General features: G+C 35.9%; 1 protein-coding gene across 2 annotated transcripts in view; it reads right to left on the minus strand.

Annotated features, from left to right (window-relative positions):
* Nucleotides 1–417: 417 nt before the first annotated feature.
* Nucleotides 418–18167, minus strand: part of GOLGA4 (golgin A4) — a 97677-nt gene continuing 79927 nt past the window's right edge. For both annotated transcript variants that reach the window (XM_083377250.1, XM_083377249.1), the window contains 8 exons: nucleotides 14150–14263; nucleotides 12266–12286; nucleotides 12046–12114; nucleotides 11415–11490; nucleotides 8959–9062; nucleotides 5801–5887; nucleotides 4166–4229; nucleotides 418–1070 (listed from right to left, as the gene is read on the minus strand). In XM_083377250.1, coding sequence (XP_083233376.1) covers nucleotides 4197–4229; nucleotides 5801–5887; nucleotides 8959–9062; nucleotides 11415–11490; nucleotides 12046–12114; nucleotides 12266–12286; nucleotides 14150–14263 — 504 coding nt within the window. In that variant the 3' untranslated portion in view covers nucleotides 418–1070; nucleotides 4166–4196. The remainder of the gene's footprint in view (nucleotides 1071–4165; nucleotides 4230–5800; nucleotides 5888–8958; nucleotides 9063–11414; nucleotides 11491–12045; nucleotides 12115–12265; nucleotides 12287–14149; nucleotides 14264–18167) is intronic.

Consider the following 18167-nt stretch of genomic DNA (forward strand, 5'->3'; position numbering starts at 1 on the left):
AAAGCTAAACTTAAAATGCATTTAAAATATCAGATGAAACATTTTTGTTCTGTGCAATTTAACATCCAACTTCAGAATTACAATTCTGAAGAGGAATTGAGGTATGGCTCGTTTTATTTCCTATGATCTGAGAAACATTCCCTGTATGTTCTAAGAATTACTCATTACAAATATCAATGACTGATATTCAGTTCAGTAAATGCCCAATGATCAAATAATTGCCTCAACCTAACCGATATCCTGCTTTAATGTATTATATTGTGGGTCAGCCAAGGAACTGTTTTATTCATATCTATATCTATAAAAGCATCATTCCCATTATACACATTTAAAAGCAAAATCTTATCCCTTTGCACACAATCAAAGCAATTAGCAATCAAGTCCTGACTTTTGAAAAAGACATCAGCTCCAGCACTGTACAGTAAATAAAGTTTTATTTTCTTCCAGCTCTGCAAGATTAGTGTTGCCAACAATCAGAGATCAAGTTATAATACAAGTAAATAGTATCTATTTACAAATTATAGGACTGTAAATTTATTTCTCACAAAATATAGTACAAAAGTTATATATTAATAAATGAAGTCTTACAATCTGGATTCATTATAAGCAAAAGCTTAAAAATAGTGCATTTTAATAGACAATAGAAGGAAAATAGCTAGCCAACTCCCCATTCAGAATGTATTGCAAAATTATTTCAGCCAATATGTAATATATGAAACAAAACCCACAATCAAATAAATAGAATCATTCATTTTTGTGAAAGCTCTATTGAAGGAAAATATTTTGATTCCTTTAAAAAAAATTATAAAGCTAAACTGAAAATTGTATCCAAGTGAAGCACACAGCACTTGATGAACAATCTTTCTTAAAGACAAAAAGCTAACCATATTCAGTCCCAATTGTCAATCTTTTCTTCCTTGCTGTGTTCCTTTCAAATGAAACCTGAACAGCTAGTCTGTCTACTTCATACTTCAAAGAGCTAATTTGAGGATATGATCTGATTTCCAAGTTGGGTAATTGTTACAAAGTGCATAGTTGCAAGTTCTTCAACATGAGGATCAAAACCAGAGCTAGAAAAGAATTGGAGAGAAAAGGGGGAAGGGGAAAGAGACAGATAAGAAATGTTATAAATTGTGAGAATGCATAGCATGCAAATATTTGTAAATATACAGATAACTAATTATAATTAATTAATCTTAATTAACCTTAATCATCAGTGCCAATAATACTTTGGCAAACAATTATTTTTCATAGTGGCAGTGGAAGTTAAGGGAGACAGCATATGAAAGGAAAAGTCACAGTAACACAGTGAAAAGGCAGCAGACATCTTGGTTTGGCAACACACAACACATTACAAGAGAGGCGTCTATTATCAGGGCTGTAAGTGACATGCAGCCTATATTTTCTTTTTGTACTTTATGCCCTTCTGAAGCTTAATATGAATTGCGGCTTTTGCTTTAATAGTTTTTGTGTGTATGAATGTGATAGTGCTGGTATTGGCTTCAAGTCAGTGTTGATTCTTGACGGCGTGGACAAGTTCCTGCAGTTCTCTTGGCAAGATTTCGTAAATGGCTTGTCACTGTGTCCTTCACAGAGCTGAGAGAAAATAACTGGCAGGTTACCCAGTTGGCTTTATATCTAGGGAAGGAATATTACTCAAGTCTCCCCGTTTTAATCTGGTGCCTTAATCACTACAGCAAACTGGATCTCTGTATTAACTTAAAGTTATTAATAATTTTAAAATAATAGCTTTCATGTTATAAAATAATTCCATGTATTTTTCCTACAAGTATAATATGTTATCACTGCCCTTCTGCTTTTTAAATTGCGACTGTAAATTGCAATGGCTTCTACCGTGTTTTCCCCAAAATACAACCTACCCAGAAATTAAGACCTAGCTTAATTTTTGAGGTTGAGCCTAATATAAGCCCTACCCCAAAAAGTAAGCCCTGCTTAAGATTCCGCCCACTGTCCCACTGTAGGTTTTTTGGCAAGCCAGATCGCATACCTCCCCCCCACACCGCCTGCTGCTGGTGCCGCCGCTGGCCTGAACATTGAGAGAGCTGGGGCCTGAGGAAAGCAGAGGCTGCCTCCTTTCTATCCCTGCCCTGCATTGGGGAATCCAGCAGGCAGGCGGGGGTGGGGATTGGCCGGGGCATCAACCAGCAGCTTCTCTCTTTCACCCTCACCCTGAAGCAGCCTCTGGAGGCAGCCTGCATTGCTCTGTGGGCTTTGCTGGATTTCTCTTCCTCTGCGGAAGGGCGGGAAAGAAAGCTGGGCATCCTGACACGACCCATTGTGGGAGGTGACTCAGGTTTTCCTCGGTAGGGGAGGATGCCTTTGAAAACTGCCTTTTCATTTACATTCATCGTCGATATTGTAATCTAGGGGTGTCAAACTGCCGGCCTATGGGGCGGACACATCAGGCGGAAGCCGCACCCACCCCATTGCCAGCAGTCCCGATATGTCACACGTCACATGATGTCACGAGTTTGACATGTCTGTTGTAATCCATCTCTTTATTTTTCCAAAAAATGATTTGTATTTACCATGATTAGCCTCCTTGATCGCCAATGGGAAGGCACGGTGTGAATTCTCCACATGAGCCACAGAAATACAGACACTCGCACCCTCAAAGCTCACACTGCTTCCTTGCTCGGGGCGCATCACTGCTTTAGGTGAACATTCAACTTTGTGGCTCACCTAAACTCTTCAGCTGCAGCAGACCACAGTTCCCATCAGCTTCAGGAAGCCTGTACAATGGAAACCTTAGGCCAGGCTCCTCGCAGCTGAAGCAAGCTGGCTTGCCTGGGGTCAGGTTGGCTGTCGCCAGAAGCGTGGCCCATCCCCTTTCTCCAGCTCCGCCGCACATGTGGAACGAGCCTCCTATGATGGCTAACCTAACCCTTTAGGGAGAGGCTGTGCATTGCAGGACGACAACTGCAAAGGGCACGTGCAGATCCCTGCAGCTCCTGGAGGCTCTGAGTGCTGTTTTTGGTGCCATGTCTGTGTGCGCGTCTGCCTTACTGTTTTAGGCACTTCAGATCAGCTGCAGCGTGCCATGGACAGGATGGCTGAAGTTTGTGGGATGGTCTAGTCCCATTCATAGTGTGGCCACCTTCCAATCGCCATGCCGCCATTCAGAAGGGCAGTGTCAGCTTCCAATGCAGTGGTTGGGAAGGCAGAAGGCAATCCCCCTCCACTAGATCAGCCTGGTGGGGGTGGGGAACTGAGTGGCCCCAAAAACAGCGCTTGGAGCCTCCAAGAACTGCAGGGATCCGTGGACACCCTTTTCAGTTGTCCTGCTGCAACGCACAGCTTCTTCCTGTAAGCTCACCCAAGATCAGGTTGGCCGTTGTGGAAGGCTCGTTCCACATGTGCAGCAGAGCTGGAGGATGGGGATGGGCCACACCTTTGGCAATGGCCAACCTGACCCCGGGCAAGCCAGTTTGCTTCAGCTGCGAGGAGCCTGGCCTAAGGTTTCCATCGTCCAGTCTTCCTGAAGCTGATGGGAACTGTGGCCTGCCACAGCTTAAGAATTTAGCTAAGCCACAAAGTTCAATGCTCACGTAAAGCAGTCGTGTGCCCCGAGCAAGGAAGCGGAGTGAGCTTTGAGAGTGCGTGTGTCTGTATTTCCCCAGCTCAAGCACAGAATTCACACCGAACCTTCCCATTGGCAATCAAGGAGCTAATCGTGATAAATACAAATCATTTTTTTAAAAAAATAAAGGAACAGATTACAATATTGATGATGAATGTAAATGAAAAGGCAGTTTCCAAAGGTGTCCTCCCCCATCGAGGGAAACCTGAGTCACCTAATGGGGCGGGGCTCTGGCCAGGCTGGGCCTTGTGGTGAAAAAAAAAACAACCTCCAAAAATAAGCCCTAATGGGTCTTTTGAACCAAAAATAACTATAGGACCCAGGCTTATTTTTGGGGAAACATGGTAGCTAATTAGTGCCATTTTCATTTATCAGAGCATGCTTTCTTTTGATCTTATGCTGCAGGTATGTACAAATTCCACTGGTATAAAGGAGTTAAAGTTTGTTAGGAAAGTTATTTTAGAAAACAAAAATTGTAAGAATGAAGCATGATCACTAAGGCATGAAGAAATTACTACTGTTTTAGTGAAAGAAAAGGAAAGACAAATATTATGTAACACTCACCTACGTACTAACTAAAGCACTGATTGATGATTTATTCAGCAGATACCACTGGAGGTGAAGTGAACTATAAAGCCAGAAGAACAGCTTATTGGGTTAGTGTGTTAATCAAAGCAGATGTGACTACAGAAAGAGCATATTTATTTCTAGCTATGGCTATTGGTCAAGACAAATACTATTCTTGACATTAAGCGCAGTATGACTACGTTCTGCATAACATCCAGCATACTGCTGAAGTTAATTCCAGGCAATCAAAGATACTTAATTTCAAAGGCCGTTTTGTGTAACACACTAGTGTTGCATTTAAATCTGCACAATCTTTCTAGTTAAGAATACCTTACAGTGATTTTGATCTCTCCGTTGTACTCAACAACGTGTGCTAATATACAAATGAGATTATAAAATAAACGTTTTGCTTTTTCCAAATAAATTATCCCATTTTGGATTATTTCAAAATGAAATGTTGCATCCAATGCTGTACTCTTACTAACTCATCTAACATTCAAATGGAAAATTAAAAATAATGAAGACCCAAATGGTTCACAAATGTTTTGAATAGAAAGGAAATCCCAAGATTAGTAGTGTGGAAGTGGGAAAACGGGCTGTAGAATAGATTGGGAAGTTGAAACGTATCTACAAAGAAACAGTGGCAAATAACTTCTATACAATTGCCAGATAACTTAATAGCTATGTCCACAAATGTTTTAACAGTCAATGTTTTTAATGGTCTGTTTTGTATTTTTATTTTATGATTCTGTAAGCCACCCAGAGTTGCTTGATGGTGAGATAGGGAAATGTAATAAATAAATGAATAAAGTTACAGAGAATACAACTCATAGAATACTTCTTTTTTAAATAGACATCAATATGTCAAGATCTGATTTCACCTCTGCACCTCTACATTATTCATTTCAGTTTGTTCAGTATAAAAAAATAAGAAAATATGGAAGACATGGAATTAAATATAAGTTGTTCCTCTAGCACAAGTTAAACATTTTCATAAAAAATTTCCCCCCAATTTTACCGGATTTCTTCACATTTAAGTTGTGTAGACTTCCTCAGACTCCCTGTTTAACTGTGAGACAGGCATATCAAATACATATATGCTGACACAGACATCACATATTTATCATTATATTCACTAAAATATTATATGTTAATGTCTGTTATATTTGTCACTTCTATAACAGGAAAATTCCAATACTGTCCAAATTGTTAATGTACTCCTCTATTTATGACCAGTTACTTAATGACCATTTGAAGTTACAATACTTTTAAAAGCTACTTATGGCCCGTCCATGAAGTTACAATTAACTGCATCTTTTTGCCCGTCAAGTGATAATATGTTGGTTCTCATATGACCATGATTTGCAACCCTTTTTTTGCCTGTTTCTGGCATTTTTTTCTTGTTTCCTAGCAAAAAATTCCTGTTGGATATGCTGGATTCACTTGACATCATCTGATTTGCTTAATAACTATGGTGACTCACTTTACAACTGTTGCAAAAATTGTCTTAAATTCATGGGCAGTTACTTAGATCGGCTGCTTGTTCATAATAACTTAAGATCAAAATTCTGGGTCCACTATGGTAGTAAGTTGAGAACTACCTGTGCTCTAAATCCTCTTATCAATCCTTACCAATGTCTGAGCATTTTCTCGTTCTAAGATCTTCTGTGTTTGATCAGGAGGAAATTTCAGCACTGAAGTTATAACCTTTGCCATTGTCTAAAATGTGAACAAAGGAAATAATGTTCAAACACCCAAGTCTATTTCTGTATGAAATGTTATACATTAGTCTTAGTAATACTAATGGAAGCAAGGTAAAAAAAATTAAGCATATATTTGTTTCTTATTCCATGATAATTTGTAATCTAATTTTTGTGGGTACATGAATCAAAGGAACGATATTTACTTATTAAGACTAAACAATTCAAACAACACATTCCATACTGAAACTCAGTGAAAAGAATTGTTGGGGGTCAAGAAGACAATAATTTATAGACAATGCATCTTCTCTTCTACTAAATTAAAAACAATACAAAATTTAATCACTTAAGAGAGGTTGTTCAGCCTAAATTTATGCATATATCGTTCAAAATATTCCATTCCATAATCCTGGAATTACCTCTCAAATTAGTGTAAGTTTTCAGCCACATTTTGCTGGATTATGTTCAGTAATATTGTTCTATAAACGTTCATATTTATAGTGGTAAATATGATCTGTTATTTTATCGGTTGTACTGATTCAGTGTTGCCTGACAATATACGGTATGAAGGCCTTAGATTGGAGAAATCAAAGTAGGTTGTTTTGGAAGATTGTATCAAGATTAGAGAATCTAGTTTGCATAAATTAGTATAAACATGTTTGGGATAAAACCCAGCTTACAGTATACTGGTTAAAATATATGCAAACAAATTTGTTCAACACCTGATAAACAAAATCACTCAGATTCATTCCCAGTTGGAACCTGTCTGTGGTGCAGGGCCATGTGAGATGCTTGGGGAACTGGACATGACCCTCAATGCTGTCAGTGCAACCACCTGTCAATTAGATCCTTTTCCCATTTTGGTTTGTAAAAGCTGCTAGGATGGTACCTGCCAGGTGGGCTCAGGGAGTGATAAATTCCTCACTGCAGGATGAGGCATTCCTGGAATCTTTTAAAGAGGTCCTGATTTGCCCCATCCTCCAAAAACCATTACTCGATCCCAAGGCAGCTCTAGTGGGTCCTGGATAAAACAGATTATATTGAACCCTTCCAGTCAGGATTCAGAACTAGTTATGGGACAGGAACAGCATTAGGTTTATTTGTTGATGCTGAGAGCAGGATAGAAATAGTGCAACTATCCTTGCCCACTTTGCCCCATCAGGGGCCTTTGATATTATTGATCATGATATCCTTTTAGACCGGCTACAGAATCTGGGGCTAGCTGGTGCAATTGTGCTGTTTTGGGTCCTTTCTCCAAATGATCTTGAGAGGGAATGAGTGTTCCAGCCATGATTGCTCCTTTCTAGCATGCTGCAGGGCTTGGTACCTTCTCCATTCTTTTTTAACAGAAGAGATGGCAGCAAGTAAATCAAATAAACAAATAAATATTGTCAAAGACAGCAGGGTTATAGCATATGATACAAGCACATCTAAGGCTTTTTGTCTATTAAAAGTATTGTGTGAAAGCCTTAAGTAATCAAAACCATGTTGGGTGAAGGAAAGTCTAAGGATCCACTTAGTAATGAATCTGGCAAATAAAAAAATGTAATTTGGAATGTAAGAGAAAGGATACAAGAATAAAACAAGTATAGTGTTTTTGACACATTGCTATTTGGTTTTAGGCCTTTATGTAGAGAACAGATCATTATTATACAGAAATATTAAAAATTCACAAACTTTTAAGCTTAAGGTAATCTGATGTGGAGTGGACTTGATAAAATCAAGTGTGTTCCTGAACATATAGGTCAAATAATGGATGGCATGACTAAGTAAATGACACTGCATGGATCTTTGTATATTTGTCAAATGCATGTTAACTTTCATCATAAAATGGTAATGGAAGGAACGTAAAAACTATTGGAAATTAAGAACACTTACCAAGAAATAACTTAATTTAGAGAAATATAGCTGTCAAGATTTTTGAAATTAATACTAAAAGTCTACCAACTGTACACTTTTGCTTTACTTAGGAAGAATATAGTTTCTTGCTGTTTTAATTGTTGATTCTTTTAACCATGAAAGCAAAGTTCGCGTGGTCAGTTCTACATGCAACAAACACACAATAACCCTCCTTATACCCCACAAGTTATTCTTCAAGTGGTGTCTTGGGAAAGAAAGCCCAGTATTCTTTCTCTTGTCCATGTTAATCAGGAATGGCCATGCCAGTTTTAATCAGGGTCTAGGTGAAGAAATAGATTGGAAACACCCCACAGTGTATGAATTCTATTAATATTGAGCTCCTGTGGCAAAGTACTCACTGGTCCAAGAAACCTATCCTGAATGAAAGTGTATTTCCTCAAAAGGTATGTACAGAAGCCTAAGGATGATGATAGGCTTTATATCTCTTCCTCTTCAATTGGCACATCTTTTTAAGCTGTTCTTAAATGAGGACAGTTTTACTTTAAACATAGTAATAAAAATATCCCTTGATTATTAGGGTATGTTGTTCCTGGGGCTGCCCTTAAGCACTGATTCAGAGTTATGGCTACTATAGCAATGAAGCCATGGTTTATAGCGTCCATCCAGGGTATCTGCATAGAGGCTGGGGTGAGGAATGATCACACATATCTCATGATATTGTACAAATACAGTAACTTGTATACCTCTTACCTCATGCAGATGCCATGGTTTATTTTGTATAAATAATTTACGTATAGGTATGTAATTATTGTATTTGTGCGATGTCAACCCCCTATGTCAGTTTGATATCACTGTAGTTTCTTGCAAATGCCACTGCACTGAAACCACAGCCTCACTTGATGGAATTGCCATGACTACTAATTTTCTACTAGGCCAGGTTCAAGATTCTGCTATCTTAACTGCTCAGTTTTATAGCTTTTATAAGTTTTATATAGTAATTAATACATTATATAATGTTGCAGACTGCTTAAATAAATAATTTTGTCAAAAGCTCCTAGAAACCATTGGGTAGATCATTTATCTCCTTCCTAAGGCTTGTTTGAAAGTTCAATCTGCCCATCATTCTTCCTCTATTCAAGTATGTCATTTCTGGCCTCCTCTTCGGATGGCCAGATACATTCTCAGAAGTATTGGCATCATCACTCAGGAGCTCTTAAATATGAAGAATACCTTTGTTTCACGGCCCATCATATATTCGAAAACCACCTTCCTCAAGTATTCAAACTCAGTTGGTTCACCAAAAAGAGAAACATCTGAATGACAAAGATTCCCATCTGCATAGAAGAAAAGTGGGATTTTATACCAATCTCTGTTACTGAAAGCTTATTAAAAATTATAGAAATTACTTTAGTAATTTTTTTACAAAATATTTTGAATTTGTACTTTTGAATCCAGGAAGGCTCTTATTTACTACCTTTATCCATCATAAGCATCCTCAGAATAGTTCAATCTTGGCATAAAGCACTTGTTTTACTTTATTAACAGGTAGATTCTAACCATTTATACCTATATACTCTTTGCACTTAGCACACATTTCAAGTAATCAATAGAAGAGCTTACTTTAAATATTTGTGGAACGTTAAAATAAAACATCTTCCTAAGATATAAGGTCTATATCAGGCCTAAAGGTTTGGGGGACAGCAAACGAAACAGGTTCTTCATAAATTAACTGCTAACTTCTGCTGTATAAAATTGGGGGAGCAGGCAGACTCCCCATACAAGCTTTCTATTATGTCTATTCTTTGCCATGCTACCACAGAAACAAAATAATTCATGCTTTTTAACAGAGATTGTTTGAAAACAGCCACATTTCAATTTTATCTAATCTCGTAACTGTAAGAATTATATTATGAAATGTTGTCTAGTAGTTAAGGAAATATATTATTTCTCATACTGCCCTAATGATTTTATATAACTAGGCTCTCACTTTATCAGGCATGTTCATATTACATTAATTTTAAAATTAATTATATTAATTTTAAATTAATATGTTAATTTTTCAAGAAGGATAAAATTGAAGTCATAATTTAATATTAAAGCACAAGTACACATTTAATACCATGAGATCTGTAATATTAAAATTTGTATTAATTTCCCTTATTTGAGTGCATAAAATTTAAATAGCAGAAAACATTCCCTTATGTAACCCAATCAGTGTTAGTAGGGAGCAAGACGTCCAGCCTTTGACTACTCCTTTGTGGGTGCCAAAGGGCACAGTACTTTCTCTGCTCCTTTTTAACATATACATGAAACTGCTGGGTAAGATTATCTGACACCCTGGGATGATTTATGATCTGTATTCTGATGATATACAGCTTTACATCTTCATCCCTGGTGATCCAAGCGATGCTGTGACTGCCCTTTCTTAGTACCTGGAGGTTGTAAAGGTCTGGATGGGGGATAACAGGCTTCAGTTGAACCCTGATAAGATGGAATGGCTGTGGGTGCAAAGGACCTCTGGATTTGGTGGTTTATCATCATTATTTCAGAATGAGGTTGCACTACCCCAGACAGATCTTGGGGCCTTCTTGAAGAGCAGATGGTAGTCATGGCTAAGAGGGCCTTTGTGGAACTTCACGTTATGCACCAATGCTCTTACCTTGGATCCTGAGACCCTGCATGTCACTCATGCCCCAGTTATTACGGGATTACTGCAACATGCTCTACATGGGGCTATCTTGGAAGAATATATGAAAGCTGCAGCTGGTGCAGAATGCAGCAGTGCACACAGACCTGGGAGCTCCTAGGTCTGCACATGTAACACCATTACTGCGTGACCTGCACTACTTGCCAGTTTGCTTCTGGATCCAATTCAAAATGTTGGACATTACCTTTAAAGCCATACATGGCATAGATCCAGGGTATCTGAGATCTCTCCCTGATGGGACAAGTCTGCCTCACTCATGTAGCAGAAGAGGCCTACTACAGAACTCATCTGCTAAGGAATTGGAGCAGATGGATCAAAGAAAAGAGCCTTTTCTGCTGTGGCCCTATTCCTGCAGAAAATTCATTTGGCCTTCTCGAAGGGTATAAAAACATGACTTTGCTGGTTGGCCTGGACCCATTGGACGTCCCATCCGTCTTTTGGTTTTTGAAGGTGTGGGTTTAGTGTAGTTTTTAATAGTATGTTAACATAAATGTGTTAGTAACAATCCCAGTATTTTCTCAAACAAGGAATGTACATACATTAACTGCATAAAAAATATCAATGAAAGAGATCAGATTTCAGACCTCAGAAATCTATGACAACATAACTATTTGCAATATTTCTACAAATTTTTTAAACTACAATATAAGTTATTAAGTTTCTTTAGTATGTTTTGGTATATACATATTTTGGGGATTCTATAAAAAAACCTACTGTAAAATTACTGGCCAAAAGGGCAAAAAAGTGTATTCTTATTATTACTACAAATGCTTAAATGGCTTTCTAATATTGAAACAGAAAATCTACATATAAATTACCTGTTTCATAAACAATCTAATATTTTAGCAATTAATATTCCAATAATTTATTCTCAGTTTAATTCCCAGATAATCGTGCATAAAATTTCAATCTAAATTACATTTCCAAATATTTCCTTAAATTTTATATTCTATTTTTCAATGTCAAGACAATTACTCACCTCTATAAGGTGTTTTAACTGTTGTGACATATACAGCCTTCTCATAATTTTTCAACTTATCTTGTAGTGTGTGAATCTAAAAATAGAGTGAGTCAGGAAGTACAATAATCATTAACCAAGATTAATGATCTTGGTTTAGAATAAGAATGATAAGTTATGGAATGTTGGAAACCTTAAAAACAATCACAGCAGTATTCCTTAATGTTAAAATAGTGGATATTAAAAATATACATATCCATGCCTTTCAAATCTGCTATCATGCCAATGTGCATTACTTGTGCTAATTTGTACTAGCAAAGATAGAAGCATTACTTCATCAAAGTTGGTTGCACATATTTAATTAAAAGCAGTGAACTGTAATTTTGGAAAAAAAAATAGGAAGAATAGTATTCTTTCTTCACAAGTAGAATTCATATTTGAAACATGAAAATTTGTGATCTGAATTGATTTTAATGGAGTTAATAACTAAAATTTGAAAGCTGCAGAGGAAAGCAACAGAAAGGGGAAGGGGTAAGAAAATCATCAGCGTTATGTAGCATCTGATCAAACTTTCAAATTATTGTTACAAATTTGTATGAACTTTAGAGCTAAAACTAAATTTATCCCTTTTCTCCCAAAAGTAGTTTCTTACCTGTTCTCTGAACTCCTGTTCTTTCAATTTTGAATCATTAACAAGCGTTGTCTTTTGGGCTAGCTGAGCCTGAAATACAATACAGACACACTCTTCAGGAAAACATGCACATGAAAATTTTAACATCTTTTTGTTATTTATTACTATTGTAAGCATTAGAGGAAAATGCTTTACTGACTCGCTATATTAAAAATGAATGTATTTATGAAGTCATTCTTACCTGAAGTTCTGCTATTTTTTCCTAGGGAGGACCAAAAGACAAAATTTATTAAACATTTTTTTCTGTTTAATACAACAGAAAATATTTCACAAATATCTTGCACCCACATTTATGCCATTTCTTTCATAACGTGCTTAGTATTTGATATCTTATGTCAAGAACATATAGAAAAGCAATACTAATATTGTATGCTTTTAGCAGTTATACTTCTGAAAAATCATTTATGTGAAATTATGAACCCAGCATATAGCGGAGATCAAAACTTTGATGCTTTTTCATTGTACAAATTGCAGTTCCACTGCATACCCAATTCCAAATTCTATAATATAAATGAACTGTAATGTCATATTTATATGAAATATAATTTAATATTTCATCTGCAATTTCATGCTAAAATCTAAAAAATATTTGTGGCACATCTGAAAATTAACTTTCTCTCATATCTATAAAATATATACTTTAAACCTGTTAAAACTTGCAAGATTTTCTTGTAATGATATAAGTGGTCAGGATGCAAAATCTGACTTCCCTATTGTCAGGAAAAAAAAACAATGCTATAATGATGGAGGAATAGATACTGCTTTTTTATACTTCTTCTTAGCATAAATTTATTTTGTATTAGATGAAGCTGTAGTTTAATGGATGAAGCTGTTTATTATTACTTGGACGAACAAGAATGAGGGAGTGTTAATATCCATATTTAAAGTTAGTACCCATAAAAATCAATTGGATTTAAGATTTGAGTAATTGTTCCCATTAATATAAAGGGAAACTAAATTAAATAACTTAATCTTTTTCAAACTCTAGCACTTCCTGCATATAACACTAGGCAACTAAAGATAGTTCTGTTTCTGAGATATTGAAACAAGAAACAAAAACTATTTTGCTAAAAAATGACAATTAAATTAATTTAACAAATTAGTTAACAATAATGATTGAACAGAAAAAAGAATCCTGTAACTTACACCGATTCAAAATAGAAGTGAAGCTCCTGACCTGTTTTACTATCACTGTGCCAAGGATGACAAATAGGTATGACTAGAGTTAAATGAGGCAGTGTCAATATTGTTTGGTTTCAATACATGTAATATAACTGCTATGTCAGCATTGGCTGCCAGTGTACTTCTATATGCAATTCAAGGTGCTGGTTATCACCTTTAAAGTCCTTCATGGACTAGGGCTAGAATGCCCAAGGGAGCATCTCTTTCCAGTTTTTTCTACCCATCCAACTCAATCTGGCAGATTGGGTGTGTTACAGGTCCCTCAGCCAAAAAACATTGGCTGGCAGCAACTAGATGTGCCTTCTCTGTAGCATCTGCTTTCTGGAACATTCTCCTTCAGACGTCAGGATGACCTGGTCTTTCATAAGGCTATGAATTTGGTTGTGTGCCCAGACACGGACACCTGAGTGTGCTAAGCGCCCCATTTCTTGGTTATATTAATATCCATGGTAATAGTTCTACTCAGCAACTATATATATTTATTTTGTATTCTTTTAATACTTTTCAATTTGTTTTTGCATTTTTATGACACCCAGAGTCACTTGCTGGTATGGGCAAATATAGCAATCAAACCAACCAACCAACCAACCAACAAATTATAATTTTAATTTAATTTAATTTAATTTTAATTCCATTTATATCCCGCCCTTCTCTGAAGACTCAGGGCGGCTTACAAGCTTAGCAGTAGCCTTCATTCTATGTATATGCCTGCTTATTAGGGCTTTCACACACCCCCCCAAGCGGCATTATTACAAAGTCAGCTTAATTGCCCCCAACAATCTGGGTCCTCATAATGAGCGAACTGTGGTGAACAAGGCTGCAATAAAACCAAACATAAAAACATAAAGCTAAATTAGGAACACCAATATGTTTACCAACTTACTTCATCACCATTCCAACTTTCTTCATATGCCAATCTTTTTTTGTAGTCCTCTTTTAACTGCACCAGCTGTTCCTCCAATTTATTTACTTTTTTGGTCATTTCTTCTTCTCTGGCCTTCAGAATAAATATTAATGAATCAATCATGTTACAATACAGTATAGTAAAATTTGGCTTCCAATCAGCTTCAATATTAAATGTTCTATTGATTTGTATTGTTTAACAGGTTTATTGTATTTTTAATATCTTATCATTTAAATACTATTTCAAATTTTAGAAAATCTTTGATGAACACATTTAAAAGGCCATTTAAAAAAATCCATATTCTACACCATGAATTCATATTCTTGGCGATTTTAATGTTAAAACAAAAATGTTTTGTCAAACATACAAAATGAAGGCTTATTGGAAAGAATAGTACTTGGTTATGGTATTATCTAATTTATATTCAATAAACTGATTTCATGTATGTGACTAGTAAGGCTAAAAGCAAAAACATTTGCAAAACTATATATAACATACCATATTCTCTCAACTTTACATTACTAAATCCAATGTAGCAGTGATTCCAATAATTCATGTAGTCACAGGTAATGAATTTTGGCAATCACTTTGCAAATATGCAACTAAGCTACAAATATATACTGCATTCTTAGTTATGCACACAAGTAGCAGTACAGAAATATATTGTCTTACTCTATTTAAGAGAACACTATTTAAGTTTAGTTTAGTTTAGTTTTATTAAATTTTTATACCGCCCTTCTCCCGAGGGACTCAGGGCGGTGAACAGGGCATATGATAAAAATACAAAACTACAAAAGTTAAAATAGAATTAAATTAATGCCCAAGATAAAACAATAAAATATACAAATATTTAAAACCCAAATTAACTCCCCATCAGGCCAGGCCAGCTTGTTCAAACAGGGGGGTCTTTAACCCGCGCCAGAAGGAGCGGAGATCCGGTGCCATCCGGAGCTCCACCGGCAGTTGATTCCACAAAGCTGGGGCGCCCACAGAGAAGGCCCTCCCCCTGGGGGCCACCAGCCGGCATTCTCTGACTGGAGGCACCCTGAGGAGGCCCTCTCTGTGGGAACGCACAGGGCGGAGGGGAGTTGACGCCGGCAGCAGGTGGTCCCCGAGGTATTCCGGACCCATGCCATGTAGGGACTTAAAAACCATCACTAAGACCTTGAACCTCACCCGGAAGACAACTGGTAACCAATGTAGCTCACGGAGCAAAGGTGTAACATGGGAGTACCGGGAAACTCCCAAGACAACTCTCGCGGCCGCATTCTGTACCAGTTGGAGCCTCCGAGTGGTCTTCAAGGGAAGCCCCATGTAGAGAGCATTACAGTAGTCAAGGCGAGAGGTCCAGAAGATATGGCCTTAATTTCTCTAAGGAGGTAGGAATTTATTTTTCAGTCTTTATTGGATATAATCTGTTATTTCTCTTGATATAACTGATTCAGTAATAAGTGAATTCACAGCTATACCTCAAAACTACATCCAAAAGAAAACATTTTGCTTTTTTGCAAACCAAGTGCTGTCTATATATCTCATGTGATGCCATAGTTGGATTTTAAAGTTCACTGAACCAAACTTCCACGATAGGCCTATTGTTTCTGAGCAAGACTGCTATTTGTGAGCCACACTGTCTTCCTAATTCCACTCAAAACTCCAGTAACGACTTTTAAAGCCTTAAAGCATTTGGACTTGGTTGCCAAGTCATTTTCCCCTCTCTAAATCTGCAGATACCAAAATCACCTTTCTCCTTCAAAAAATAGTATATCTAATCAGGGGCATGATTTTACTTTCATAAAAATTATTGTCCAATATCTTTACTGAATATTTAATTTAAAAACTGCTTTCTACAACTTTGTCACAAAGGTTGAAAATAATATTCAGGATTTTACTCATGAAGATCTATGTGGGGTTTGAATATTTTGGAATCTTTGGAGCCAAATAATGAACACTAAGCTGTGTTGGTATTCTTAAATGCAGAGAAGCCCTTTGACAATTTGAACTGGATTATTTTTTTTTTTAGAGTTCTGGAACATATGAAACTTTGAGTTAAGTTTATTAAATGTGTAAAATCTATTTTTATTCTCAGAGAGAACAAATTGCTAATGAAGAATTAATTACAACCTTGTGAGATTCAAAAAGAGAGAAGGTAAGGATTGTCCCCAATATTGTCTCATATTTATTTATTTTGGTTATTGAGATATTGAAATAAAGATATAAATCAAGATCAGAAAAGCAAAGAAGGGAAGACTGAACAAGAATCTTAAAAAGCAATTGCAGATGATTGATGTTAATTTTGGAAGAGGCACTAGAGGGAGCAGGAGCATTAATGGGAAATTTATATACAGTATGTTATCAGATTTAAAGATAAATAAACAAAAGACAAAGATGTTAAAAAATATGCAAACAAAACATCAAAGAGAATTGGTGGAAAAAGTGGTTTTAAGACTGATAAAAAAATAAAATAATTTGGTATTACTATCACAAATATGAACTGTATTTCATTTGAAAATGATTATGTTAAAACGTGGGCCAAACTTAAGAAAGACATGAATTTAAAACTATGATCGTTGGGAAAAATTTCTATGATGAAAATGAATATTTTGCCAAGAATGATGTTTTTATTTCAGACATACCTATCTTGACAATGGACATACTTTTTAAACAATGGCAAAAAGATATATCTAAAATCATATAGCAGAAGGAAAAAAACAAGGATTAGTTTTATTTGATTTAAAATTGCATTTTGCTGCTTGTTGTTTTGTCAGGTTGGAAAAATGGATGTTACTGAGAAATAAAAAAAATTCCACAGGTTTGAGGTTTGGATTGCATGGGCATTTATGGTATGATAAAGTTAAAGTCAATGTGGACTTTAAAAGACATTTTATTAGATGTGCCACATTGAGAATATGGAATACATATCCAGAGTGTTTCCCATAAATACCTTTATGGATCTTAGCTCAAGAAGCATATTATAGAAAAGAAATGGCAAATAAAGATAAATTGTTGACGTACAGGGATCTACTGGAAAATTAGCGAGGAGAATTTAAAATAAAAAAAGAAAATTAATAGCAGAAGGATATAATAAACAATTTCCATATTTACATTATGTAAAATGAATAAAAAGACTCAGAGCAAATGAGTTAGAACTTTAAGTACAATTGTATATTGATGATGAACATGCAATTGCTAAAATGTACAAAATGTTGAAATCTGAGACAGAAGAACAGATTAAAGAAAGTATGATAAAATGGGCTAAGAATTTGAAGATAATAAACATATGGATCAGTGGGAAAATATATGGTTAAAGAGGTTGAAATTTATAATGTGTTATGATCTCAGAGAGAATTTTATAAAATGAAATTATCTACACTGTATTAAGGCACTTGAAATGTAAGTTGGACATGCGAACACATTTTTGGTGAACATGTAAAAAAGCTAAAGTACAGAGGATACACAGGATCTTAAAAGATCAATACTCAGAACTTTTCATTTTAGGATTAATGTATAAACAGTTTGAAAGCATTCCTGGAAGATTATTTCAACTTATGATCACATGAGTTTATTGCATATACATAGAGATGAAAAATTCAACCATAGAGAATTAAAAGATTTTTGCTGAAATGGACAAATTAATTTCTTTCATTAGAAGGCATTATCTACATTTCTTCCTGACTGGAATAATTTTTAAAAAATGTTTTAAAAATCAACTGATGATTTTCAGTTTTGACGATTAGATGGAATAATTACAAAATTAAAAGTAATATAATGAGAGAGAGAGAGAGAGAGAGAGAGAGAGAGAGAGAGAGAGAGAGAGAGAGAGAGAGAGAGAGGGAGAGAGAGAGAGAGAGAGAGAGAGAGAGATTTGTACCGCTGTGAAGAATATTGGAAACCACTTCGTATTTTTCCCATTTTTCTGTTTTTCCTTTAGGTTTTTTCCTGTTTAGGACCTTTTACTTTTCCTTTGGTTTTATTCTTTTTTATCTTCTTCATTTTGTGT

The sequence above is a fragment of the Vipera ursinii genome, assembly GCF_947247035.1.
Source record: "Vipera ursinii genome assembly, chromosome: Z".
Taxonomy (NCBI): Eukaryota; Metazoa; Chordata; class Lepidosauria; order Squamata; family Viperidae; genus Vipera; species Vipera ursinii.